Source organism: Ostreococcus tauri (genome assembly GCF_000214015.3).
Source record: "Ostreococcus tauri WGS project CAID00000000 data, contig chromosome 11, whole genome shotgun sequence".
Classification (NCBI taxonomy): domain Eukaryota; kingdom Viridiplantae; phylum Chlorophyta; class Mamiellophyceae; order Mamiellales; family Bathycoccaceae; genus Ostreococcus; species Ostreococcus tauri.
Genome location: NC_014436.2, coordinates 533,653 through 560,092, shown reverse-complemented (window position 1 = coordinate 560,092; position 26,440 = coordinate 533,653). Strand labels below are relative to the sequence as shown.

The following is a 26,440-nucleotide window of genomic DNA, read 5'->3' as shown; positions in this document are numbered from 1 at the left end:
ATCCGCGCGTTGTCACACTAGTCAGTCAAACCCAGAAACGAAGCGTCGGCAACGTTCAACTTCAGCTTTCCTGCGTCCTGCAACTGGGCAACCTCACTCGTCGACGTTGACGCGTCGCTCCATGTCGAGGTTCGCCACGCGCGCGTGTGCGTACGCCTGCTCCGTCGTCGTCGCCCCGATCGTCGTCGCCCGCGCGTACAGCGAACGCGAAACAAACTCTTCGACAGTTGAAGTTGAAAACGAGCTCGCGCCGCGTGCGGCTGTGTCTCACGACGAGCGCTCGCGCACGCGATGGCGTTACGATTGGAATCCCGTGAACGAGGAGGTGAAAGGTGGGGCGTCTAAACAGCCGACGCGCGTCGTCTGGTTGGTGCGGCACGGGCAAGCGGAGCCAGAAAACGGGGACGTCGAGGACGGCGCTCGTAGACTCACATCGCTGGGCCTAGAACAAAGTAAAAGAACGGCGTTACGGCTTAAAATGTTGATTGAGAGTGGGTCGGTCGATGGTGACTTTGCTGGATCGACCCCATCGGTGATGATACATAGCTCCATGACGCGGGCGAGAGAGACGGCGGATGTCATCGCAGAGTCAGCTTTTCCACACGTGAGGCGGGAAGTTTCACATCTCATTCGAGAGGGCGCACCTTGTCGACCCGAGCCAGACACGTGGAACCAAAAAGAGGAGGTGCATCAAAGCGAATCGCCGCGCATAGAGGCAGGGTTTCGATCGATATTTCATCGCGCCGCCGCGGACCAACGAAATCGACCATCGGGCGAAGCCGCGGAGCCACCATCCGTCGTGCACGAGATCTTCGTATGCCACGGTAACGTCATCCGATACTCCGTTCTACGAGCGCTTCAGCTTCCTCCCGACGCTTGGCTCCGAATAGGTCTTTACAACGCGTCCATCACGCGCGTCGACGTCCATCCTAGCGGACGCGTCTCGCTTCGATCGCTCGGCGACGCCGGGCATCTCCCAACGGAAGCGCTGACGTGGAATTGATTCACGATCGCTTACGAGTAGAATTTAGAGCCACGCGGTCCGTCGTAAACGTCTGTGAGCGTCATTCATTCAATCTTTCGACCACTCCCGTGGACGCGCGAGGACGTCTCCCGGAGACCTAGGTTTGCCCGCCCCCGCGTCATTGAGTCGTCACTCCGTCGCGCTCGCCCGCGCCCGCGTTCGAGCGAAGCGTCGCGTAATGAGTGAGTTTGCCCCTCCCTCGTACACCGGTGACCCCACGATGGGTCGCTGCTCGGAGGATTACTTCAAGCTCGGGTTCTGGGGCTTGCAGATCGCCCTGGGGGCGCACGCGTTGGGTTTCACCAAGGTGGCTCGTCTGGCGCCCGGCGTGAGCGGTGACACCGCGCTGGCGTTATCCGAAGAGGCCGCGAACGCGCGACGCCAACGGAAGGGGTTGCCGAGGAAGCATCACACCGAGTTCGGCGATCGCGTGGGGAAGACGTATCAGACCCGAGCGTTGGACTTCAGACGACAAAACATGATGTGATCGCGACGCGCGACGCGCGCGCCAAATAGCCCTAGCCCGATGATTCAATACGACGGTGATGCGCGTCCCACGTCACGAGTGCACCGCACCGCGCGAGCGACACCGAAGGCGACCGCGCGCGCGCGCCGACGCGACGCCACTCCGCGACGCCATGACCGCCACGGGTGACACCGACGGGAGCGTCACTCGCGTCGTCAGGCACGGTCCGAGACTTCCGCTCGGGGCTCGAGTGCGCTGTAAGCGTCTGTTCATCGAGACGAAGGCGTCGGACCACGACGCACCGCTCGAGGACCACGAGGAAGACTTTTCGTGTCCTCGTCTCGACGACGAGGTGACGCTTCGCGTGCGAGGATGGCGGCTGAGACAAATCATCGACGATGACGTGATTCGCCACGATCGTTTCACGCCGGCGCGGGAGTCGACGTTCGTCGTGGACGACGCGAGGACGGACGCGAGCTCGAGCGAGGTGTGCGTCGGTTTCGAGGCGGCGGCGCTCACGATGTTCGTTGGCGAGGTGTGTGGAGTCGTCGTCCCGAGCGGGCGTGGTGACTGTTTCGAGAAAGAACCAATCGAGAGCGTTCCGAGAGACTGTTACGTCGAATGGGAGATAGAGCTGGCGAAGATTCGGCGAAAGGAGCGTTTGGACGCGCTGGCGTCCGCGAGACGCGTTTTAGACGCAAACGCGGTGGTACGGGAGGAAGCGAACGCGCTGTTTTCGAGAGGAGAGTACTCGAGAGCACTTCGAAGATATGACGAGTGCGCGACGGAACTCTCTCGAGTATTGTTCCAGGCTGCTCAGATCACGGATGAAGAAATGTACGCCATTGCAAAGATGGCAGTCACGGTGAACACGAACGCCGCAACTGCTTTGGCAAAACTCGGTCGGCAAACGGAGGTTCTGATGCGATGCGACGCGGCGTTGGAAATTGATCGCACGGCGGTGAAAGCCATGTATCGTAAAGCGATCGCTCTGGAGTCCTTGGAGAGGGATGAAGAAGCTCTGTCATGTCTGCGTGACGCTTTAGAGTTGTCGAAGGATAAAGCGATCCGCGAGGCATTCGTGCGTGTTCGTCGACGAATAGAGACGACGCGATCGGTAGAAAGTAAAACAGAGCGTGAACGGTGCGTACGAATGATGAAAGCCACCTCGGAGGAGGACACGACGAGCGCGGTACAGACCACTTTTGTCGGTAGGATGACTAGTTTTTGTCGCCGGCGTCCGTTTCTTTCCACTACAATCGTCCTCGCCGTCTGCACAGTGGCAGTGATGTGCTTCAAAGAAGCCGATAATGAAGGAGCCGATAACAAACTAGAATGATGTTTTACTGTCCCATTCATCGCGCGCGCTTAGTTCACGTAACCTTTCGATGTATCGACTGATGAATTGCTCTGTTGTTTCTTTTGGAGATTGTGAATTCGCTAGATCTCGGGGAGAGTGACTCGACTCTAAAACACTCATGGCGTTTTCTTTCTCGTCGACGTCGTCCTCGTCGTTGTCGTTGTCCATGTTGACTGTTGTAGCCTTCTCCATCTTTACGTCGATTCGCTGCTCCAAATCGCGATACTTTGTTGTCACGATCGTGAGTTCCTTTTCCACACGCGATAACCTCCCTAACATCTCCGCAAACTCAACTCTTAAAGTGTCGACAGCCAGCCGATCGAAATCAAGAGGTATCGCCCGACAGTCAGGCGAGAGATACTGTGGATTTGAGTACATGGTCCCATCGGAACGCTCGAGCGCAGTGCGGTGAGCGCTTTCATGTCCGTTTCCTACCCCTCCTTCCGCGTCTACGAAATCCCAGTCTTCAAACGCGCGTACATCAAATGCTCTCACGCTCTCGTCTTCGCTATCTTCGTCGAATGTCACGAATCTTGTCTCCATGCGCGTCGCCGGCTGCGTCGACTCTCGTTTGGGAAATCGAGCGCGCGATCTCGCTCGCCGTTCAGGACGTCGAACTCCATCTCGATCTCGCCGATTTATCTCTGTTTCGCACGCTTCAACGTGCGCCAGCGCGTCCAATAGCGTCGTCATCTTCACCACGGCGAATCCGCTCGCAGACGCGAACTGCGACGCGCTGACTCTCGGCTTGTACCCGAACACGTCGATCATCGCTCGAAACGCGCGCTCGGTGAATCGCAAATCGTTCTCGATCCCCAGTAAATCGTGCCCGCGGTCGCCAATATCTCTCGACACGCTCGAGCGCGAGCACAGGACGTGACGAAGCGCGGCGACGAAGAATTCCCCCGCGCCGTTTCGCACGTCTGCGTCGATTCGAGTCCCCCGTTCGTTGAGAGGAAATTTAGCGCGACGGAGCGCGCGCTTAACGCGAACGCACGCGCCGTGCACGTCCGAAGCCGGAAGCATTGAGCTTCTCGTGCGTTCGCGCGCGTTGAATCGCGCGTCGTGGCGCGAGACGTGCGCGAGGGTTTGTCGAAGAGGTTGACCAAAGTCAAAGGGAACCCGGCGAGAGGCAACACCGAGAGCGCGGATGATCCGTCCACGTCGAGGAAATATCTCACGAAACGAAGCTCGACGCGTGCTCGATGAATGAATGAATCGACGTACGCGTTATTGGCGCGAAGATCATATTTGCAAATTGCACGTTCAATAGAACGTTCAACGGGACGCCTGACGGTTGGTTTATTCCCGGACCCACGGCGTGATGGTCGGGGTCCAGTCCACGACACCAGCCTTGTCGCCGAACCAAAGCTCGATCTCACGCTCGGCAGATTCGACGGAGTCCGATCCGTGGATGACGTTACGTCCGACCTCGACGGCCAAATCACCACGAATCGTCCCCGGGGCGGACTCGAGCGGGTTCGTGGCGCCGATGAGCAAGCGCGCGCTCTTGACCACGCCCGGACCCTCCCAGATCATCGCCACGACCGGACCGGAGCAGATGTAGTTCACCAAATCTCCGAAGAACGGCTTGGAGGAGAGATCTTTGTAGTGTTCCTCGGCCACAGCCTTCGGGCACTGGTACGTCTTCAACGCCTTGAGCACCATCCCCTTCTTCTCGAACCGCGAGATGATCTCCCCGACGTGTCCCCGTTGGACACCATCCGGCCTATCACGTTCGTTAAAAGTATCTCACGCGTCAGTCATCCATCGCGTCCATCTCCCTCTCCGTCGCTCGCGCGCCTCGCGCGTCCGCCGCCGCCGCCGCCGCCGCCGCCCTAGCCCTCGACCGACCCCTTCCCTCCCGCCTCTCTCCCGCGTCATCGACGGTCTCGATCGTCCCCTCCGCGCGCGCGCGCGGCATCACTCGTCCTCTCGCTCGGCGTCGCCGTCGTCGCCCCCGCGCGCGATGTGTGACCACACGCACTTGATCATGATGTACGTGCGCTCCGTCTCAAACCTTCCAGCGCGAACGACGTGACGCGACGCTCGGGTCGCGCGCGCGTTCGCGCCGCGAGCGACGCGCGGGCGACCGTGCGCGATGTTCGCGCGGGCGGAGAGGGCGGACATGACGCGAGCTCGACGCGCGGCGAGGAATGGGGGAGAGGGCGAAAGATGTGATGACGTGGCTTTGGATTGGCCCAATCCGATGTGGACGCGGCGCGCGGCGCGGTCGCGAGGACGTCCGCGGACGCGCGCGAGGCGACGTGGGAACGGATCGGGCCGGTCGGGAGGAAGACGTGATGCGTCGGCGATGATGCGATGGGTGCGTGCTATTCCTATCGCGCGGTCGCGCCGTAAATTTCTTCGTAGCGGCGGTGCTTTCGGCTGAGCTCGACGACGCCCGCGGCGCCGAAGAGACGTTCGACAGCCGCGGCGGCGCACGGAGATGTAGACGCGTCCGCATCGATGTCTCCACCGTGATAGCGGGCGGCTATGGTGCCGAGGGCGTCGCACGGGACGAATAAGACCTCTGGCGCGGCGTCGCCGCGGAGGAGCGTCTCGCCGCCGGGACGAGCGAGTCTACAGCACGCCAAGGCGTGCGGCTCATCCGTCGTCGATACTTCCCCGCCCGTGTCCGAATTCAACGAATTAATCGGTCTCAGTCTTTTGCACTCACCAACCGTCGAGCCATCGCCGTCGTCTCCGCGCGATATCCGGAAGAACCGCGCCTCTGTTTCGTTCGCTCGCGCGTCATCCGCGGCGCCGGCGTCGAGCACTCGCAGCGCCTCGGTCGCGTTCGCCGACGCCTCCGAAGCGCCCCATAATCTGTAGATAAAGTAATATAGCGGAAAATTACTCAGCGGGGTGAGAAACATCGGCATGGATAGCGGAACGCCCAGGCTGTACAGTCTCATCGCGTTACGCGCGGACGCGCGTCCGTCGCGAAGCGTCGCTCGCACCAGCCCCAAAGCTTCGCTCGCTTTCATCGTTCCACCTCCCGGATACACAATCTCAATCGACGACGTCACCGACGGCAACGCTCTCAGCGCGTGCTCTCGCGGATCTATCCGTTCCATCGCGTAGTTCCCCGCCTCGTAAATCCGCCGTCGCGCCGTCCCGCGCCCCGCCGCCCCCATCGCCCGCCACGTCTCTTCCGCGTACCGCATCGCCCCCAGCGCCCACCGTCGCGCGAACGGCATCGTCGCGTCCACCGCCCGCGTCACCGCCCGCGTCGTCGCCCCTCTCGCGCTCGCTCGGCGCGCCGCGTCGCTCTCCCGCGCGTCGCTCGGCTCTCCCACCGCGCCCGCGTGCGCGAACCACGTCGTCGTCGTCGACGCGCGCGGGACGACGAGGACGCGCGCGCGCGAGATCGCCCGCCCCGCCATCGCGCGCGCGAACCACGTCGTCGTCGTCGTCGTCGCGATGTGATGATTCCATCCATCGATTCCATCGACGTCGGTCACATCGCGAGTGCGCGACGGGCGACGTCGCACGAGCGATGTCTCGCGCGATGGCGCGATGGACCCCCGGGCGCGCGCGGGCGAACGACGACGTGGTTCGCGCCAGCGCGGACGCGGGCGCGGTGGCGTCGACGCGGCGGTGGACGCGGTGGCGTCGACGCGGACGAACGATGTCGACGGCGACGCGCGCGCGGGCGCGCGCGGACGATCGCGATCGCGCCGTGGTCAAGGTGTGCGGGATCACCACCGTGGAAGACTGCGTGCGGGCGTGCGCGAGCGGGGCGGATTTCATCGGCATGATCGCGTGGCCGCGAAGCGCGCGGTCGGTGACGAGAGACGCCGCGCGGGCGATCGCGGACGCGGCGAAGACGCACGGGGCGATCCCGATCGCGGTGTTCGTCGATGAGAACGCGGAAGAGATCACGGCGATGTGTGATGCGATCGGATGCGATCACGCGCAGTTGCACGGCGACGGCGCGCGGGCGGCGCTGGAGACGCTTCCGTCGCGGATAAAGGCGATTTGGGTGCTCAACGCGGACGCGGATGGGAAGATCGTCACCAAACTGCCGGGAGACGAGGAGAAGTTGATTGCGGAGAGGCAGAAGAAGATGAGCGGACCGCAGGGTTGGAGAGCGGCGATCGATTTCGTCAGTGGACCGCGACGCGTGGTGGACTGGGTGCTCATCGACGGCGTAAACGCGGGGAGCGGGACAACCTTTGATTGGTCCGGTTTGAAGCCGCCGCGCGGATGCTCACGCAAGGGCTGGATTCTCGCCGGAGGCTTAACTCCGGATAACGTCGCGTCCGCGATCGATCAGTTACATCCAAACGGCGTGGACGTCGCGAGCGGCGTCGCGGACGAGGGCGGCGTGCGCAAGGATGAGGCCAAGGTGAAGGCGTTTATCGAAAACGCCCGAAACGCCGCCGCGGCTTCGGCTTAGCGATGAAATAATATTGCGCGATTGAATAATGAATAATACATGCGTCTGAGTTATCGGCTCGTCAAAGAATCACTCACCGCCGCTCTGCGACGCGAGCGCGCGACGGAGCGTCGGCGCGCACTCCTCCGCGATGTGTCGCGCCCACGCGTCGTACCCGACGTCGTTGGGGTGCACCCCGTCTCCGCAAACGAGCGATATCGAGTGCGCCACCCGTCCCGTGGCCTTGGAAGCGCGCTCTCGCATCGACTCCAAGCTCGGTTTGGAGACGAATATAACGTTTTTTGTGAGTCGACTGACGTGCGCCTTTTGCTCGTCCCACAAATCGTTCAGGCGCGTCGCGACCCAAACGAGGGGCGGAGGAAACAACGTCGCCGCCTCGAGCGGCGTGGCCGGTAGAACGACCACGCACTCCTCACCGACGACCTCGCGGACCTCGCGCACGAGCGCCTGCAGTTCCTCTCGAAACGCCGCCGAAGTGCGACCGAGAATCGACCTCTTCGCGTCGTTAATCCCGCACATTATAACCACCGCGTGCGGAACCGCCGAGGACGTCGACGCCGCGGCATCGCGCCCACGCACCCCCGCGTCTTCATCGATCGCTCGTCGTAACGCCGGAACGAGCGTGCGTCGCATCTCCGCCACGTCGGCGCCTTTAAATCCCAGCGCCCGCCACTCCACATCCGCCCCTAAACTTTCCCCCACCCCCATCGCGAACGACCGCGCGAGCGTGGGCCCACGTCTCCGCGCGTCCAAGAGCGTCCCCGACCGCGCGTCGAGCGCGACGTCATCGCTCGTCCCCGCGCTCGACGCGCACCCGACGCCGCACGCCGTGCTGTCGCCCGCGACGTGCACGACGACGCGCCGCCGCCCACCCCCCATCGCGCGCGCGCCCCCGGGGCTCACCCGCGCGCCCTCGCCCACGCCCTCGCCCACGCGGTCGACGTCCCGGGCGCACCGCACGACCCCACGACGCGGTCCAACCGCCTCGGGCGCGCTCACGTACGCCCACTGCAGGGACATCGCTTGCGCGAGCGCGGTGACGCTCAGGGCGACGACCGCGCGCGACGCCGCGCGCGCGCTCGCGCGGAGCATCGCGATCGGTCGCGCGCCGATCGACGCCGACGCCGACGTCGTCGTCGTCGTCGTCGACGTCGCGTGGGGCGACCGACCGCGGGGCCGCGCGCACCATCACACGCGTGCAACGAACACCCCGTGGACGGTTTCGAGACACCGTCACGCGCTCGGGTGGGTGACATTCAAATCACCTTTTGAATCACCACTCGAAACTACGTGATTTGAATCACCACTCGAAACTACGTGATTCGCATCACGCGCATCACCGATCGATCGTGATTTCCCCGTTCGAGCTCGCGCGAACCGCGTCGTCGCGACGCGCTCGAGGTCGACCGGTGACATACTGGACGCGTCATCGCCGTATGTCCTCGGCATCGGTGCTAAAATGTCGGGTCACGACCGGTGGACGACCAGGAGCATCACGTGCTGGGTCACGACCGGTGGACGACCAGGAGCATCACGTGATGGGTCACGACCGGTGGACGACCAGGAGCATCACGTGCTGGGTCACGACCGGTGGACGACCCTTGGCATCCATCCGCCCCCCCACGCGGGTGACGCGCCGCCAATTCGCGCGTCGTCCCGCGCGTGGGCGTCGACGGGTCCGCACCGCGTCGGCGTCGGCATCGACCGCGCGCGCGTGCGTGGACGCGAACGATGGTTGGGAAACCGCGCGCGTCGACGGAGGCGCGGACGACGACGACGACGGCGGCGGATGGGGGCGCCCCGGCGCGCGGGTACTGGCGAGGCGACGAGGAGCAGGCGCTGAAACGGGCGGTGCGGAAACACGGGATCGGGGCGTGGGAGAAGATGCGGAACGATCCGGAGTTTATTGCGTTGCGGTGCGGCTCGCGAGCGATGACGCGCGCGTGGTGTGGGACGGGGGAGGGGTGGGCATCGCGCGGGACTGACGGACGGACGCCGACGACGTAGATCGCGAACCGGGGTGCAGTTGAAGGATAAGTGGCGGAATTTGATCAAGTTTCAACACTTGAGGAAGGATGAGGCGGCGAAGGTGCCGTATAAGGCGGCGGTGCGCGCGAGAGCGGGGAGTGGGAAATCGGCGGGGTCCGGGGCGAACGTCGGCGGGAGCGCGGGGCGAGGCGGGAGCGCGAGTAAGTCGGGCGCGAAATCGACCGCAAAGGGTGGCGTCGCCGGTAAAGGAGGCGCGCAAGCTGGAAAGAAATCTATCGGCGCCGGAGGCTCAAAGAAGACGACAAAGGTATCGCGAGACGCGCTGAGTAAGAAGGGCGGGAACGCCGGCGGTGCCGCGTCGACGATGAGCGCCAAAGAAATGTTAAAGGCAAACTTTGGACGTGGACATCGAGATGATGACGCTGAAGATGACGATGACGACGGCGACGTGAAAACGGACGTCGCTGTCAAGTACGACCCCGAGTTGGACGCATCACTCGATACGCTTAAAAAGAAACGCGCGGGTATGGTGAACGAGGTGGAAAACGCCGAGCGAGAGCTCGCGCGGATGAAAACGGTCGTCGAGGAGGCGGAGGCGGTGTACTCCTCGGCGCGCGCGCGCGTGCACGAAGTCCTCGTTGGCGAGCACGGGAAGGATGACTACGAAGCTGAAGAGGGTGCCGGTCCCGAAGACGAGACGGATTGGGATAAGTACCTGCACTTTGGCGAGCATGAGACGGACGACGAGGAGGATGAAGAGGTGGCACGCGCCGCAGAGGCTGCCGCAGAGGCTCACGCGGCTGTCGTGCGGGCGACGTCGGCAAAGAAACCGAGCGAGAAGAGACCAAGGGTAACTGGAGACGAAGATGAGCACGCGACGGATCAAGACGACGACAGTGACCGTGAAGTTGAGGATCCGGATGATAGCGACGAAGAGATTGACGAGGATGACGAAGACTTGGACGAGGAGGAACGCATCGCGCGCATGGCAAACGCGGTGCTCGCAGAGGCAGGATTGCCACCGATGCATGAAATTGAGCACGTTTTGCTCACAGAACTAAAGAAGTTAGAGGCGGCTAACGCCGCCGTAGTGCACGCGCGTCTCGCTCTTGAGGCCGTGGACGCTGAATTTCATGAGGCGGTGGTTAACGCACACAACGCCGCAGCTCGAGCTCAGCAAGCGGTTGCGTTCGACGCGGATGAGGAAGCCTTCGGGATCGATGAGGATGATGAGCTCGACGACGAGCAACAGGACGCAAAGGAGAGTCGATCAGCGCCAACCAAATCCAAGGCGAAACAGAAAATAAAGTCAGTCACACAAACAGATGGTACCGACGCCAGTGGTGGCCGCGTTGTAGAAGATCGTAGGTATGGTATTTACGACGCCCGACGGTATCGCTCGGAGGCTGAAAACGATGCCGAAGCCGCGGCCGCGGCGAAGAGCACTCGCGTGCCCTCGACGACGGGTAAGCGCAAGAACCCAACGATGCCAACGCCCACCAAGGGGTCAAAGTCGGCCAAGAAAGAGAACGATATATGGTACGAGCTGCCAAAACCCGCAGCAATGAGTGCAACGGGACATAAAGAGCAACAGCACACCATCACTACACGAAAGGTCGGTTCAGACGGTCTCACGTGGCGCCGTAAGCGAACGGCGACTCGAGTCACCATCGGTCGTCCCGTCGCGGGCCCGACTTCATGGGCCGCGATAGGGCAGCACATCATCAAAGAGTAAAATAATCATGTACGAGCAGCTTGGTTTCGCATCTTACTGGCGAAGTCTAATCGTTCAAAGTTAAAGGCGTCGAGACGTCCATAAGCTCGAAGAGTTCGTTGTACTGTATAATGATATATGCTAAAGTGTTCTGGCCTTCCCACGGACGGCGCTCAAAGCGTCCGCGTCGACCCCCTACGCCTTTTTCGCGTCCTGTTCGCCCCGTGTCATATTGCCCCGCTCTCATTCCTTCCAATTCATAAAACTTCCATCCTTCGCGGCGTATCGCGCGCTTTGGCGCGTTCCAGCTCAGCCTTCGAGTTGCACGTGCGTCCAGCGTTGCCATGGACACTGAGGAGACTGACGGAGTGGGAGGTGGGCAGGCGCTCGGTATTATAAAGACTCGCGTTTTTTGGCTATATATGTATCGCGCAGGGTCAGACATCGAGTCTCAGTGGACGCATGTGAGTGCTTGGAATGCGAGAAAATTACAACGCGAGCTGTTAAGTTGGCAATGTAATACCACCTCAACAAATCAACACGCACGAGGACTATTCAATACATTTTGCAACGCTGAAACTTATTCAAAAATGTGGCGAGAGCGGAGTTTCTCGCGCATCGAGTCGAGCGACCCGAGTGAAATGAAGATATTGTCATTCCGATGATTTATATTTATCATCATACCGGTAGACGCGTTACACCGTGTACAGACGTCATACCGTGGAACCGTACGACTGTCTATCCTCCGGCTGGATGCAGGCGTCATCGGCGGTTTTATCGAGTACCTTTTGAATCTTCCTCGCGTGGCCGGACCTCAACGCGAAGGCGACGAGTGCAACGACAGCGAAAAACGTGAACAAAAGCTCAACACTCAAGTGGTTGAGAACTGCTTCCCGTGAACCCAACCGCGCGGTAAGGGTGCTCGTGTGAGCCTCGTCGTGAATCTTTAACGACGTTTTGTCGGTGCCGAGAAGAGATTCGTTGAGAGATACCTGGGAAGGCGTGGAAGTGCAGTGCGAGTTCATGACGAAATTGAATGGCTTCGCTGCGTTTCCAGCCACGTCGCGAACGCCATGAACACTCACCTCGTACTCGCCCACATGGTTGGATGGGAAATCTATCATCCATTTGGAAGATCCCGATCCATCGGTCGCACACTGGAAGGTGAAATCAGTCTTGATAGCTTCTTCACTGACAACTTCATTCACGCTGGCTCCCGCGCTCCCGCACGCCGTGCGCTTCTTGGTTATTTTGACCTTTTGATCGGAACAATCGATAGCTTCGGCAAACTCGACGACGTATGAGCTGCCAAACGTTGATTGAGCACGGACATAAATTGGTCGTTTTGTGTCCACTCTCAGAGTGAGTATCTCATCGGAGATGTATTCATGAACTGTTGAGTCAGCCAAGGCGCTGATGGGCGCCGCCGGCGTACCGAAACAAAAGTTCTTCACGCGTAGTTCGTAGACTCCGTCTTTAAAACCGCTCAGGAGCAGCTCATACTTGTTGTGTACGTCCCACTTGAACGAGCAACCGGCGAGTCGGGAGCCGGCGCAGAGCAGATTCTTCTTGTAACTGAACTTTGGATCGCTATCCTCAGACTTGGCCGTGATCCACTCGCCTCCGCTCACGGGTCGATACTGAAGGCGCACGAATCTCAAATTAGGATTGACGCTGGGATCGCCGTCCCTAGATCCGGGCCACAACAGTGAACCACTTGGATTGAACACCGTCAGCTCGAGCGGATCCGGCTCGTTCGGAGAGACACTCGAGAATCGATAGTTAGCCATCGTGGTGCCATCGAACGCAACTTTTGGGCACTCCTGGCTCCAGCTCATCTCACGCAACCAGATTGACGCGCCCACCGGGTCGCGCGCGAAATTGTTGTTTTCCGACAGTTCTTGTTCACACAAGCTCACAAGTTGCAACGCGATGTGATCGAGTCGTCGAACCGCACTACTGGTTGGCAATATGTGGAGCGTGAAGGCGGTTTCGAGCTGCCTCTTTTGCACGCTCAACGACTCACCGTCCACGAACGTGACTGGAATGACTTCGCCCGGTGTGAACGGCTTACCACCGACGGTGAGTTGCATGTCTTGAATTTCTTCGTACATTCGCGGGGCATCTTTCGATGCCTGGATGATGACGGCCGCGGTGCTCACCGCGGACGCTTTGTGTACTTCGACCGCTTCACGAGCGTCTCGCTTCATTCGTTGAATGACTGCTGTTGTTTTCCCTATGGTTAACTTGCTGATGGCATCGTCGACTGCACTCAGGACGTGCGTTCCTGTCGCGCCGTCTTGTGCAGCCGCCTCGTACGCCGCCGCAACGACGGTGTGTACGGATTGGGACAAACCGTCGATGATGCGCAACCCCAAATTCGGCTTCTCTTTGTACGGAGACGCGTTGATCACCGAAAGACGCAAGATGGCTTTCTCGCTTGGATTTAGGTTCTCGTTCCACGTCGTAGCCAACGATAACGACCATCCAGCCTCGCGGAAAATCGTGAGAGGTTCGCCAGGACACATACTCCGGCCGCCCTTGGTGATGAAAACGGGCGTTCCGAAGCGCTTGTCTTCCCCGACTTGAACGACAAACTTGTCGCCATACTCCGGGTCGCCAAGGCTGTACATCGTCGTCAAGGAAGCGTGTCTATTCCAGGCGAAGCTACGATCTTGCGAGAGATCCTTGGAGAACGTCATTTCGGCCTCTGTATCGATCCCCGCCGCCATCATCGTAATCTCCATGATCATACCAATAAGACCACCAAGCTCGAGCTTGTAGTCGTTCGATACCTCGCCAGAGAAACCGACTCCAAGAGATACACCTATATCCGCGATTTTTTCTTCAGATTTGAACGCGTAGTCCACGGAATGCCCACCACCACTAAATGAGAGCAGAATCGCTTCGTTCCCTTCTTTCTTGCTCGTTTCCTTCATACCACTGGGAGCAAGAGCACCTGTGAACGAGGCGACGACTCTCTGCATCGCCGTGGGTTCGTACTTGTCCGTCAAGAGTTTATCGTCCTCTCCGAAGATAGTAAGAGACTCAGAGGGAGACAGCTTATCTGTGGAAAGTTCATTTGGTTTGCATTCGCGTCCACCACAACTTTGAAATGATCTCAACATGTCGTTTGTTGCGGTTTCGAGCAGCCCCCATGTGTATTCCTGTCGCATGCCGTCTTCGTCCTTAATTTGGTCGCCGCCTTGGAGAACATTGTAATCGTCGTCGAAGAAATTCTCTTCAAAGTATGGAATCCCTTCTTTGTAGAACTTGCGCGGATACACCACGTACTTGTAGCCAGACTTGTCTAACGCACCGCCCGCGGCGGCAATAACTCCTTGGATGGACAGTAGGGCGATTTTTATCGCAGCGGCTTTTCTAGCCGCTTTCTTCGCTTTCTTCTTTGCATCTTTCAGATCTTCTAGTTTCTTCAGCGTTGCTGCTGATGTCTTCTGCTGCTTCTGTTGCCACTTTTGCATGACTTTTTTTTGCTTTTCCTTCGCGGCCTCTACTGCCTTTTCACGCGCAGCTTTTGCAGCGAGTATTACTTTGGCTGCCCTCGCCCCGCCTGCTGCGACAGACCTGGTAGCTTGCTTCTCTGAATACGTCATAGTATTTTGCTGGGTGAGACGCTCATAAATGCTGACGTCGTCATCGTCACTTTCCCAAAAACGACTGTCAAACATCCAATCGCCTCCGAAGCCAAGTTTAAGATCTGGGAAATTGGGCGGAGGGCCGAGCCCATTGAACGGCTGCATGTAGTGCGTGGAGTCCCACACGCTCGCGACATCTTCGACAATGTCTTTCATCGGCTTCAAGAATTCGTCCTCAAAGTATTGTACTTGTCTTTTGTATAAATCGCCCAGGAAACCTTCGGTCATCGGCGCCGTGATTGCCTCGATGGCATCGTAAGCCTTTGTGTACTCGCCACCCTTGTTGAGCGTGAACACTTTCGGCGACGACCACTCCAGCGTGCGACGCCACACATCGATCTTACCAGTGAGGTATTTGTCCCAGGCTGCGACTTGCTCATCCTTCGTGCAGTCGGTTTTACTCGTCTTGCCGGAGTCTCCACAGTCGTACAACATTTTTGATCCATCCCCTGCAACTCCGCCTTCGCGCACGACGGAGATCAGGTAGTGCAGATTTGGAACGACTTGGTTCTCAATAGCATACACAGTCATGACGTACGACGTCGGTCTCCGCGGTTGCCACGTGATTTGAGCGTATACATACAAACACGGCTTCTTCAATGTTCGAACGTCGTTCACGACGTCCAAAACATCAGACATTTTGTAGACGAGTTCGATCCCGCCACCCAAGATGACGTCTCCGTCTCGACCCGGAGTGGCGACGTCTTGGCTTGATCGAATAACTCTGTCCGTCGTCGTTTCGACGCTCCAGCCTTTTCTCTCTGAGCTACTCATGGACATTTTTGGGCCGCCCCCACTCTTCACCTGCCCACTAGATTTGATCAAATTAAGTTTGTAGTCTAACGCGCCCTCTGCAACCCAGCCGGCATTGAAACCGACGTTCATGCTTTCATCCAACTCGGGAAAGTCGTCCTCAATCTCACTAGATTTCTCCTCAGACGCCTCTCGGGAGTTGGCGATGTCGAACTCCAAACCGATTTGAGAACCAGTCGTCAACTCGGCGTACGAGTTCCCTCCTGGCGGATCGTGTACGACGGTGTACACGAGACCTTCAATTGGGACTGTCGCCCAGTAAGTGTCATCACTGAGTCCTCCAAAGAATCGAGGTCTCGTGCCCAGTGGAATGAGCTCCCGCTTGGCGTACGCTGTGACTGACTTGTATGTATCGTAACGGTTCACAGTGATTTCCACGGCGCGTCGATGGTTCCCGCCCAAGTAGGGCTTGCCGGCGCGTACCATTACGTTCGTATTCCCTTGCTCATTCCATATCAAGAGTTCGCTTTCGGGATCAATTGTGGCATCGAAGTCACACATTGGCCCACCGCCGCGATTCGGGTGACACTCGTTAGAATCTTCATCCGTGATGGATTGTCTGAACTTAACCATGGTACTCCCCGTATTTGCCTTCATATTTGGAAGTGCCTTGAAGCACTTTGAGAGTACCGATTTGCCACCCACTTCGTCAACGTGGAGTTCGAAAATTTTCGCCTCGATAGGCGTTGCTTCCTCGATCGATCCCAAATCTTCTGACGTTGTTTTCCCGAGAAAATGCTTCTTGGTGATGTTACCTTCGTCTTCGTTTGGATCGTAACAGACTTCCAGAGGGTTCCGGATCTTGGGTATGTTCAGAATTTCGATACAAATAAACCCGTGGTACTTGTACCGGATGGACACTAGCTCAGCGAACTCATCACGCATCGGGACGACTCGCTCAAGTGCATTCCTACTGCGAAAGAAGCTCACAATGTTCCCAGGTTCCGTTCCGCAAGAATCTTTCCAATCTTCATCGGCGATGAGTTGCTGCACGGCGTTTATGTCGGGACCGGACGTGAGTGTCACTGAGTAGTCCATAGCGGCGAACGGCCATACCTTTGCGTCGGGATCTCCATCGCTCCCGACACTCCAGCCTGCAATCTGCTCACTTGTGACGAACGTAGACGCATGACAGCCGTTGATGGGTGTTATTTTGAAAGTCGCTCCACCGTATCGCTCGCTGCATTCACCGTGGTAGAGACCGAGATCGATCGATCCTCTCGTGGTGTCGGAGAAGAAAATAAAGTTTCCGTCGTTCACGTTCTCCAGTTTTGTGTAGTTGTGACGCCCGGCACAGGTGTGAACGTCCTCGAGAGCACTCTCCAACGTGTTGCCGGCGTAGCAAATGCTATGTCCCTTGTATTTCGCTCGAAACGTGAACGTTTTCCCGCGCGTGACCGCAATTTTGAAGAACCCTCGTTCGTCCGTCAAGTACTCTTCAATTTCACCCTCGGGCTCAAATACCTGGATAGTCGCCTTGGATAGACCGCAATCCGTAGATTGCTCGACCAAGTCTTTGGGGAAAAGGATCGCGCCGTTGACAATAGCCATCGTATCGTCCGTGAAATCTTTTTCCTCCACACGCTTGTGCTTCACCTCCACAGTCACTCGATCGAGAATTGCCTCGTCAGAGAAGATGCCGTACAAGACCATGTCGTCGCTCGACTCCTGGGATTCTCTCGCCTGTCTCGGCATCGCCGGTTTATTGAAACGGTGTATGATGTCTGGAAGACGTTTCTTTGCCTTGACACGCACGTGCAGCTGCGCTCGGGTCAAGCGATGGAAAATATCCAAATCAGCGTGTAACTTGCGTTTCGCCGTCGTGTGCGCATCGAGAACGAGATAATTCATGCTTACTTTGTTTGCGAGCACGGGGATGCCGTACTGCCCATCTTCACTGCCCACCTCAATCACTGGAACTTCATTCGCGTTCAACGGACGGCACGTGAAGTTACTCTGTCGATCCTTGATGAAATTGTAGTAAAATGCCGTCCATCCCTCATTCGTGAAGGGCAACGAGCCGCTTGAGCTTCGCCTGAGAACCAAGTTCTCGCACGACTGCGTCGCAGCCGAGACGTCGGTCGCGCCGCTCGTGATATTGTTCTCGACGTCGTCCGATGTTTGCACCAGAGTGAAGTTGTACATGTGCTTAAGATCTTGCATAGGAAACACGATCATGGGTTCGACGACCAAAGTCTGGGCAACCATACGGTCGGCGATCACTTGGAATTCCGCCGCATCGATGAAGCCGTCTTCGTCGACATCAAGCACTTTCCACACGTCGTCGTCGATGATTGCGTTGCCGCGTGACGAGATAGTTATTTTCTCAATGAAAGCAATGAGTTCAGTTCGCGTCAAGTTGCCTGAATTATCTGTGTCCGCTTGTTCAAGTTCGTGATTTGGCGGGGGCGGTGACGGCGGGGGCGGCGACGGCGGGGGCGGCGACGGCGGGGGCGGCGACGGCGGGGGCGGCGACGGCGGGGGCGGCGACGGCGGCGGTGGAGACGGCGGCGGCGAAGAGATTCGTTCCATCCAATGCACATCCTTGAATGTTTTGCCAGTGTTGTGGATTGATACGTCCGCGTGTAGCGGATATTCCACCGTCTGTGTGCTCGTACGAAGCTTGAGACGGTTCTTGAAATACTCGACTTGTCCATCGTCATTCAGCACGACTTGAATCGTATCGCCGGCCTCATACTTCTCAAGCTGCTCCTTTTGCGTGCCTTTTTCGTACACGATTAAATAACCTGCACTGTCGGCGTACAAAGCAAAATCTAGGGACTGGTAATCGGTAGATTTCGCTGTTGACTGCGAATTCAGCGCAATCATCGCGTTCATCATTGAATCACCGATCACGGCGGAGATGCCCCGAACAACGTCCGATCCACTTTTTATGGCGCGCTTGCTGACAGCTCCGGCGTTCCAACCAGAGCCACTCCTATCGCGAGTCACTTCCCCTTGGGCACTCGAAGAAAGGCCATCGAGTAACGTCCATTCAATTTTCTCACTCAGAATCGCCGCTTCCGGCGGTGGAGAAGGAGGAGGCGGAGATGGAGGCGGTGGGCACTGTTTCACGAGACAGCTTTGTGATTGCCGGTAACCATTGTTTGTGGGACAACGGCTTCCTCCACCTTGTGCATTCGTCGTGATTCTGTATACTCTGGTCTGCTGTCCCCAGCCACACGACCTGCTGCAAGTTGACCAGCCACTCCAGGAGCCTTGACAATCAACATCTGGGGTACAAGACCCACTATATCTACGTCTGTTAGTATAGCCGCTCGGACATCGCGTACCGAACCCGTATGGATCTGGATATCGCCAGATGTAAAAGGTCCGATATCTGATGCCCGTCCATCGACCGCTGGAGTAATGATGTTTTGTACATGTACTCCAGCTGCCCCAGCTGTAGCTGCAGTCGCGTCTCAAAGAACCAAGTAGACTTCTCCCATGCACGGGCTTCTCTCCGATGAATGAAGATTCATCGTTGCCATCTTCGAAATCCACGTCTGAGTAATCCCAATCCCCAAGAAAGGCGGCGTCCGACGAGTTACCTTCTGTTGGCGAATCGTCTTGTGATGAGACGCTCCTCTCGCGGAGAATCAGCAGCACTTCGTGTGCCTGGCTTCTTGGAACCGTATAGTTACCGTGAGCATCCTTCTTCGTATCGATCAACGTCTCTGTTGTTTCGGGGAAGATTTCTTCCTTGTACGCACCGACGTGTAATCGAGCCTTCACTGGTACTTTCCCGGACGTATCCTCGAGTTGCATTTCGAATTCACCGTCGTCACCCGTCATCGCCGTGAACTTACACTTTGTGTTAAGACCGTTCGCCTGAATCTCTGAGACTTCAGTTCGATTCAGAGACACGACGGTGATGTGCTGACCGTGAAACGAATTGACACCAGTGCCTCTGCATGAGTAACTCAGGCAAGCATATTCTTTTGGATTATCAAACGAAGCGCGTGCGTGCGTCATCAAGCATTCGTGACCGTAGACCGATGAGTCCTCTGGATCGTGATCCTGCACGTACGTCGTAAACATTGGCAACTTAGATGAGGTATTCTTGTAACAGACGGCCACAGTGGACACCGAGCTCCAGGTACCGAGATTCACGCGAATGTACTCGTCGATATCCATCCCAACGACTTCACCGTCCTCAAGACCATCGGTTGCGACATAAGCTGTCGACGTCTTCTCACCGTTCGAATGCTTCGTACTCTTGTACGCCGCGAGATTGATCGTCGTCGTGTTGCGGTCCACGAACGTGTCACTCTGTCGTTGGTGAGAGATGAATGTGTCGAACTCCGCACACAACCGAACGTTTCGAACGCCCGTCGTGGACGCTCCAGCCAGCACGCGCCCCTCGAGTAAGGACTTCCACGGTGTGCGGAAGAGAATCTGTGACGACACGAGGAACGGTGAAGCTGCGTTGCTTGGGTTTTTCGTCGTGATGCGATAGAGCCACTCCTTATATGGTGTGTACGATGCGTCGCGATCCATATATGTAATTGAACTAAACTTTGCCGCGCAACCCTTCAGGTCGCCTTCGACGAGGACAACCGTGTCGAAGGAGCTAGCGCCGTCGAGCGAAGGTGATCGACGTTCGATCTCGAATGAGCTTTCCTGCCAGTTTGTGTCGCGAAACGCGAAGACGACCCCAGCCATATCCATCGACGCCTGAATATCGATGGCGGTGCCGTCGTAATACAGCGCCGACGTACACACAGGCTCTTGAGTCTCCAATCCCTTTATATTCGCCGTGACGCACACGACTCGGCGATGAGATGGCGTTGCGTGCGCACGGTCCGCGCAGTACCTCGCGCGGCCGCACTCTCTTGAGTCAGTAAAGATACTCAAATCCATGATGCCAGTGTAAAAACGGATGTCATCAAATTCACTTGTTGATTGACCAGCAAGCAGATCGATATCAGGCATCTTCGTGAGGGTATCCTTCGGCCACTGCGCGTCATTTATTCGAACGACAGAAGTGGAGTCTATCGGCAAGGCGAACAAAGTCATGCCATTCGTGTGACTAAGAGTGAAACCAACGAGTGTCCAAGTGCTCGGGGAAACTTGCAGCGCTATATGTTTCGGTGGTTCACCAGATCTTCTGTGCTCGATTTTCAGTCCGCAAGTGGCGTCCAGACTCAAAGAGAGAGATTGCGAACCTCGCCCGTCTTTTCCACTGAATTCAACGATGGTCGTATACTTGCCTTTACTGCATCGAACCCACGTCGAAAACGCGACGGAGTCTTGAAACGGTTCACCTTTGTAAACGAGCGTGGACCCTGGCTGAAAGCACTTTCCGCCACTCGCACCCGAGCACGCCTTGGGAACAGGAACTGGTTGAGGTACGATCGGCACGGGGTCACAGTACTCCCACCTTGTAGCTGGATCAGTGGTGTAGCACCAAATGGTGGAGCCATCGTCGGGGTTTCGGCAATAGTTGTTCGAAACCGTTCCAGCGTCGGAGCTTCTTTTGTTCGTGTGCTTGTGGGGGCTCTGAGTGTCCCAGTTTTGGCATGTGCGACCACTCCGAGTTTTACTTTGAGCTCCTCGGTAATCCCGGTCGCGAAAGCCTTTCAATTCCTCATCACGGCCTACCTTGGATTGCAAACTTGGTCTGAATGTTTGACCGTCAGCGAGCGGCGCAGCTGAGTCGACTCGTGTTTTGCCAACAGTGTCACCATAAAACAGCGACGAGTCAAACGTAAACTGCGCCACGAGCGATGGCAAGGTCTCTTTCATACCCCCTATCACGGGTCGCCGATCTGTCATTTTCGTCAACATCCATAAGTTGTTCGATCCTTGAGCGTAATCGTCTGCGTTGACTGTTGGCTTTGACAGCGATGGCTCGTTTCTGTTGAAAAGAAGACCATCGACAAAGACACAAACTATGTCGCCTTGCTTTGGAACTGTTGCGCTGTATTTCCATGCCAGTGACATTTTCTTTGCGTCATCCGCACACTGTTTATTCGTCGTCATCCGTCCCGGATCGATACTTGGGTACACCGTGCTACTAAACGTCACCTGTTGACCAGCTCGATACGCCGATGCACACGCGTGCGGAATCACCGACGTCTTCATGAACTGCCCGATGGATACTCGTAGCTCTCGCGTGTGATTCCACACCTTTAAGACGTATGAATCTCCACCATTTTTGCGCACTGCTCGTGCGATTTCATCGTAAGTGAGCACACCATCCGTGACGTTGACGTCGATTTCACGAAAGATTGATTCCTTGACTTCGCTGATTTTCTCACACGGTGTGTTGACAAATTTATCGGTTGAGAGCAATATGAACTTTATTAACTCGGAGTTTTCCACCGTTTGATGCCCGATCGAGCTGGAAGGCATGATGCCGTCGCAGCCGCGCGTGGTAGAGAATGTGTGCTTCCCTGTCACGCCCTCGTGTGTCACTTGACCAGGCAACCCATGCAGGACGTTATACGCAATCTCGTACTGTCCCACGTCGACCGATCCTTGAGAATTAGTCAAGCCGAGCAACTTTCCGCCAAAGTAAGGATCGTGAAAGTTATCCCATCGTTTACACGGGAGATGATCCCCGTACGAGGAGCAAGCGTGTCCGACTTTGCGCACTGTCACTGATATTCGTACCATTCTTCTCGTGCCCCTCGTCGACGTCAGACAGTTTCCGCCGCACAATTGCTGTTGAATCACTTCGAAACCGAAGTCAACGGCGTTGGACGCGACGTCTTTGACTGGGTTATTGATTTTGACGTCAAAAATAAGAGGACAACGTCCGACATCGTTGGGACACGTGTGGTGGTACGAACTCCATGCCTTATAGCTGCAACTATTCCATTTGAACAGGGTAATTGAGTGCCACTTTGTGCAATGTCTCGTACAACTCCCCCAAATGTTACGTCCACAACAGTGGCGAGTAGTGAACCTATGCTGGAAGGACTCGATCCGACCGTGACAGTCATAAGTACGATACTTCGGACGATCGCCTTGCCAACACGCGTAACGGGAAGGGCAATTCGACAAATACGAAACCCGACAGTATGAAGTTGGGTATCCGCAGGAGCCTCCGAGCTCTGCCGTCGCGTTTCCATCGGTTTCGTTCATCCCGAGACTCGGCGAGAGTTCACCGGACCGTTCGGCGTGTAGCGACTGTGACGACTTTTGGAACTCCACGTAGTGCTCAGAGAGATAGCGATGTTCTTCTTCTTTCGTCGGTATTTTCTGAGCCGAAGATTGGTTTAAAGTTATATTTACTTCCGGGTACACCACTTCAAACATCGGTGAACCGTTCGCGTCGTTCGCTCTGTACACCTTGGTTGAACCCCAGATGGAATCATCGCGAGAATTTTCAAGATGTCGCGCTTTCGAGATCTCTCTCCACAAAATTCCATCTTTGTCGACGCGAATCGCTGAGACCGCGGCCGCCGTCTCCACCGGCGTCTCCGTCGCGAAGGACTCCGGCGCCCGCGATTCACCCACCGCGGTCTCAGCGAACGGTAGAACACACAGCGAAAGCAACGTCGCCAAACGAAACAACGTCACCATTTTCGACTCGTGCCCTCGTCGGTGCGCGCGCATGCGTCCAGATGTAGAGTTCACACCCGTCTCGCGCGTCGGCCGACGCCGAGGCGCGTCGCGCGCCCGTCACCCCGAACGCGGGCGACGAACCCTCGATCGCCACCGACCGCCCACGACCGTCGCGTCGGGACGCCGCGCTACAGACGATGCACTCGACGCGCCTCGTCCGTCTCACGCGCTCGGTCTCGCTCCCGTCGACGCGCAGATCACGAACTCTCGCCCGTGCGCGCGCGCGATGCGATCGAGCGATGCTCGTCCCTGAACCGCGACGATCGCGTCGCGTCCGTCGACGGCGACCGATCGCCCCCGGGCGCGTTCGTTTCCACGCGCGTTCGCGACGCGCGTCGACCGATGGCGCGTCGGCGCGACGACGCGCGCGCGAGGATTGATTTTGATCGTCCGCGATGGTGTTGGCGACGATGTTGGGCGACGCGGATCTCGACGCGCGTCGGGTCATTCATTCGTGTGGGCGAACAGTCTTATGAGTGTCTACAGAATTTCCGATACCGACGCAACAGTCGCCGTTTCGCTCGCGCCGATGCGCCCGTCCGAGTCCCGAGGCGACGACCTCGTCCACGGGACGGGCCGGAGCGACGTCCGCGCGGTCGCGACGCCGGAGGCGTGCACTCGGACGGGTCGGAAAGCGCGTGGGCCAACGCGTCGAGTCCCGCGTCGGGGTCGCGACGGCGTCCCGAATCGACGCCGCGCCGGGCGGGCGGCGCGCGGGCGGCGCGCGGGCGGCGCGGACGGGACTCGAGCGGGCGAACCGACCGCGAAGCGCGTCTCGCGCGCGAGGGCGATGGACGCGTGAACCATCGAGACGCTCGAACGCGCGTCGGGGCGGTCGTCGCGCCGGCGTCGGTCGGCGCGCCTCGGATGAGCTACCCGCGCCGCGGCGGCGGCGAGCGTTTCTGCGCCCGGCGCGCGTCCGCGCGGTCCCGTCCCGTCATCCAGCTCCCGTGCCTTCTAATTCTTTGAACTCCCACGCTCCGCGGCATATCGGGCACCGCGGCGCGTCCTGCGCGTTCCCGCTCAGCCACTTCGTGATGCACTGGAGGTGAAACGCGTGTCCGCACCGTCCCCAGACCACCGGTGAGTCGTCCCCGGGGAACTTCGCGTCCGGCGGGCATCCGTCGTAGGCGATGCGACAGATGCCGCAGACGTCACCGGCGTCACCGGCGCCCCAGGTCCACGCGCCGACCGCGCGCCAGGTCTTGACGTCGATGGACAGCGAGGTGGCGCCCTCGGACGCGGTCGACGCGCTGGGTCGCGCGCTGACGTCGACGACGTCGATCGAGGGCGAGCGAACGCGTTGGACGTCAGCGGACGTGCCGTGCGAACGCGTCTCGACCACCATCGGTGACGACGCGCGAGCGTGTGGGGGGCCGAGTCTCTCGAAGCGCGCGGTGGAGCGTATGGAAAACAAAAGAAACATGTATTGAAAAGAGTGCGCGAGATGGATGCCCAGAGAAAGCGACGCGGTGTTCGTACAGTGGTCGTACAGACGAGGGGTTGATCACGCGGCGCGGGCGAAACCCACGCGCTTGTTTTCGTAATCAAACTCGGTGTGATACGGGCCGAGGAAGACGTCACCGAGGATCCACAGCGGACCGGCCGGCGGGGGGATGTCCATACCCATGAATCCACTCACGCACTGAGGGTCACCGTCTTGATAGATCTTCAAGACGTACTGCTCCGGGGTGAGCTTGAACGAAACGCCACCGATGACAAATTCAACGTTTGGCATGTGTGGGATGTCTTCACAGTCCACAGCGGCAGTACCGCCGTAGCTCGGGATCATATCGCACACACGCTTCACCTCACTAGCGATTACACGCGATGTGGCGTTTTCACTCAGCAAATTCTGTGCATAATTCACGACAGTTGTACACGCCTTGCACGAAATCGTTCCCTCGAAGGAAACACCAAGCTCCCCGTGCGGACTGTGATGCGGGTGGCGATGGTGGTGGTCACGATGCGGGCCAGAGTGACGATGGTGGTGGTCACGATGCGGGCCAGAGTGACGATGGTGGTGGTCACGATGCGGGCCAGAGTGACGATGGTGGTGATGATGATCTTCAGAATGCGGACCCGGCCCAGGACGACCGCGATGGCGTTCATCGCTCACACGTTGGAGCAACTTGCGAGCAATCGCAAGATGAGTGACGAACTCTGTTTCCTCAGATGAAGTATCCGGTGAATCACACGCACCAATTGAGGTACAAATTTGCTCACTCGTGTATGTTTCAAGATCTCGCACGAGCTCGTCGGCATATTGATCGATCAACATTCGGCACTCCTCACCTAACATGGAGTGAGCGCCGATGTAGTCATTTATCTTTTTCACCACATCCGCCGGACCGGTGAGAAGCGAAGTCCCGGTGTCAGCGATGACTTGACATCCGTTCTCACCCTTGCACACGCCCAAAGATCTTCCAGCAACCTTAAAATCGTCCATCTTGATCTGCCAGTATCCCGCGCGTGTGACGGGGGCGTACGTGTGCTCACCAACAAAATGCTTCGGATCTGATCCTCCGAACACGAGCTCACCGCCAGTGACGCTCGGCGTACCGTCCACGTTTGAAGTTCTGTTCAGCCAAAAGCTAAACATGTTCTTATCGATGAGCTTCTGCTCCATCATGTTGTAGAACACGGGCTTGACTTTGTCCACGGAGATGGTGTCAAAGCCGAGTCCAAGGATCCCATCAAACTTGGCGAATAAGAAGGCGATTCCGGGTTCCTTCGTCGCCTCGGCGAAATACTGTCCCTTGACCGTTATATCGCCCACAGTGACGTCGTCCTGGGACAAGAATCCACTCAGCGATCCGCTTCCGTACTGAATCGCGAACGGCGTCCCGTCGGCTTCGTACGTCTCGCTCGCCGCCGAATCAAATTTGGCGTGTAAATCGCACGGTACCTGCAGAAACCCGCACTTCGAGCTCGGTACCCACAGATTTGAGCTCCCAGTGTCGAACACGACGCGAAACTTTTGCCTCGGCGTCCCGATCTCCACGTCGCCGTAATACTGCGCGTCCATGTAATTCGCCAAGTCAGCCGCGTGTCCGGATACCTCCCCCTCGTTCGAGGCGTCGGGGGCGCTCGTGCGCCTCGTCTCCTCGAGCGAACCCTTCACGCGCGTCTCTCGTCCGAATCTCGAGCTCCATCGCGAGATTTCGGCGTCGAGGCGAGAGATGAACTCTTTGTGCGTCCGAATCGACTTCTTCTGAATTCGCGCGCGCGGGAGACCTTCAGCGCTCGCGCGCGTCGTCGCCAGGAGCGTCGCCGCGACGAACGCGGACGTCGCACCGAACCCGCTTCTTCGCCGTCGAGGCATGGATGACGGCGGCGGCGAGTGCGGCGGTGGTGCGCGGCGTGGATCTGGCAGGTGCCCACGCGGGCTCGACGCGCGCGGGAGAACGGGATCGGCACTGGTGTATTAAAGATAGT

The 26,440-nt window shown here is 58.1% G+C and overlaps 12 protein-coding genes across 12 annotated transcripts; 5 read left to right on the top strand and 7 right to left on the bottom strand.

Annotated features, from left to right (window-relative positions):
• Window positions 1-121: 121 nt before the first annotated feature.
• On the top strand, window positions 122-1,003 carry OT_ostta11g03150 (Histidine phosphatase superfamily, clade-1; the record flags this gene model as incomplete). Its single annotated transcript, XM_003082089.2, has 1 exon — window positions 122-1,003. One exon carries the CDS (start codon window positions 122-124, stop codon window positions 1,001-1,003), a length of 882 nt encoding a protein of 293 aa, XP_003082137.2.
• Window positions 1,004-1,202: 199 nt separating this feature from the next.
• OT_ostta11g03140 (unnamed product) lies at window positions 1,203-1,511 on the top strand (the record flags this gene model as incomplete). Its single annotated transcript, XM_003082088.1, has 1 exon — window positions 1,203-1,511. The coding sequence occupies one exon, from the start codon at window positions 1,203-1,205 to the stop codon at window positions 1,509-1,511; it is 309 nt and encodes a 102-aa protein (XP_003082136.1).
• Window positions 1,512-1,662: 151 nt separating this feature from the next.
• On the top strand, window positions 1,663-2,829 carry OT_ostta11g03130 (Peptidyl-prolyl cis-trans isomerase, FKBP-type; the record flags this gene model as incomplete). The annotated part of the gene is made up of 1 exon (XM_003082087.1): window positions 1,663-2,829. The coding sequence occupies one exon, from the start codon at window positions 1,663-1,665 to the stop codon at window positions 2,827-2,829; it is 1,167 nt and encodes a 388-aa protein (XP_003082135.1).
• On the bottom strand, window positions 2,821-3,876 carry OT_ostta11g03120 (unnamed product; the record flags this gene model as incomplete). Its single annotated transcript, XM_022983077.1, has 1 exon — window positions 2,821-3,876. The coding sequence occupies one exon, from the start codon at window positions 3,874-3,876 to the stop codon at window positions 2,821-2,823; it is 1,056 nt and encodes a 351-aa protein (XP_022840004.1).
• Window positions 3,877-4,152: 276 nt separating this feature from the next.
• On the bottom strand, window positions 4,153-4,980 carry OT_ostta11g03110 (Nucleoside diphosphate kinase; the record flags this gene model as incomplete). The annotated part of the gene is made up of 2 exons (XM_022983076.1): window positions 4,153-4,579; window positions 4,838-4,980. The coding sequence occupies 2 exons, from the start codon at window positions 4,978-4,980 to the stop codon at window positions 4,153-4,155; spliced, it is 570 nt and encodes a 189-aa protein (XP_022840003.1).
• A 209-nt stretch (window positions 4,981-5,189) lies between these two features.
• Window positions 5,190-6,239, bottom strand: OT_ostta11g03100 (Protein of unknown function DUF2343; the record flags this gene model as incomplete). Its single annotated transcript, XM_003082084.2, has 1 exon — window positions 5,190-6,239. One exon carries the CDS (start codon window positions 6,237-6,239, stop codon window positions 5,190-5,192), a length of 1,050 nt encoding a protein of 349 aa, XP_003082132.2.
• A 125-nt stretch (window positions 6,240-6,364) lies between these two features.
• Window positions 6,365-7,255, top strand: OT_ostta11g03090 (Ribulose-phosphate binding barrel; the record flags this gene model as incomplete). Its single annotated transcript, XM_003082083.2, has 1 exon — window positions 6,365-7,255. One exon carries the CDS (start codon window positions 6,365-6,367, stop codon window positions 7,253-7,255), a length of 891 nt encoding a protein of 296 aa, XP_003082131.2.
• A 69-nt stretch (window positions 7,256-7,324) lies between these two features.
• Window positions 7,325-8,275, bottom strand: OT_ostta11g03080 (SGNH hydrolase-type esterase domain; the record flags this gene model as incomplete). The annotated part of the gene is made up of 1 exon (XM_003082082.2): window positions 7,325-8,275. The coding sequence occupies one exon, from the start codon at window positions 8,273-8,275 to the stop codon at window positions 7,325-7,327; it is 951 nt and encodes a 316-aa protein (XP_003082130.2).
• A 711-nt stretch (window positions 8,276-8,986) lies between these two features.
• Window positions 8,987-10,979, top strand: OT_ostta11g03070 (SANT/Myb domain; the record flags this gene model as incomplete). Its single annotated transcript, XM_022983074.1, has 2 exons — window positions 8,987-9,171; window positions 9,263-10,979. The coding sequence occupies 2 exons, from the start codon at window positions 8,987-8,989 to the stop codon at window positions 10,977-10,979; spliced, it is 1,902 nt and encodes a 633-aa protein (XP_022840002.1).
• A 692-nt stretch (window positions 10,980-11,671) lies between these two features.
• OT_ostta11g03050 (Kringle, conserved site) lies at window positions 11,672-22,960 on the bottom strand (the record flags this gene model as incomplete). Its single annotated transcript, XM_022983073.1, has 1 exon — window positions 11,672-22,960. One exon carries the CDS (start codon window positions 22,958-22,960, stop codon window positions 11,672-11,674), a length of 11,289 nt encoding a protein of 3,762 aa, XP_022840001.1.
• Window positions 22,961-23,939: 979 nt separating this feature from the next.
• On the bottom strand, window positions 23,940-24,350 carry OT_ostta11g03040 (Zinc finger, RING/FYVE/PHD-type; the record flags this gene model as incomplete). The annotated part of the gene is made up of 1 exon (XM_003082079.2): window positions 23,940-24,350. One exon carries the CDS (start codon window positions 24,348-24,350, stop codon window positions 23,940-23,942), a length of 411 nt encoding a protein of 136 aa, XP_003082127.2.
• A 159-nt stretch (window positions 24,351-24,509) lies between these two features.
• On the bottom strand, window positions 24,510-26,327 carry OT_ostta11g03030 (Saposin-like type B, 2; the record flags this gene model as incomplete). The annotated part of the gene is made up of 1 exon (XM_022983072.1): window positions 24,510-26,327. The coding sequence occupies one exon, from the start codon at window positions 26,325-26,327 to the stop codon at window positions 24,510-24,512; it is 1,818 nt and encodes a 605-aa protein (XP_022840000.1).
• Window positions 26,328-26,440: the final 113 nt, after the last annotated feature.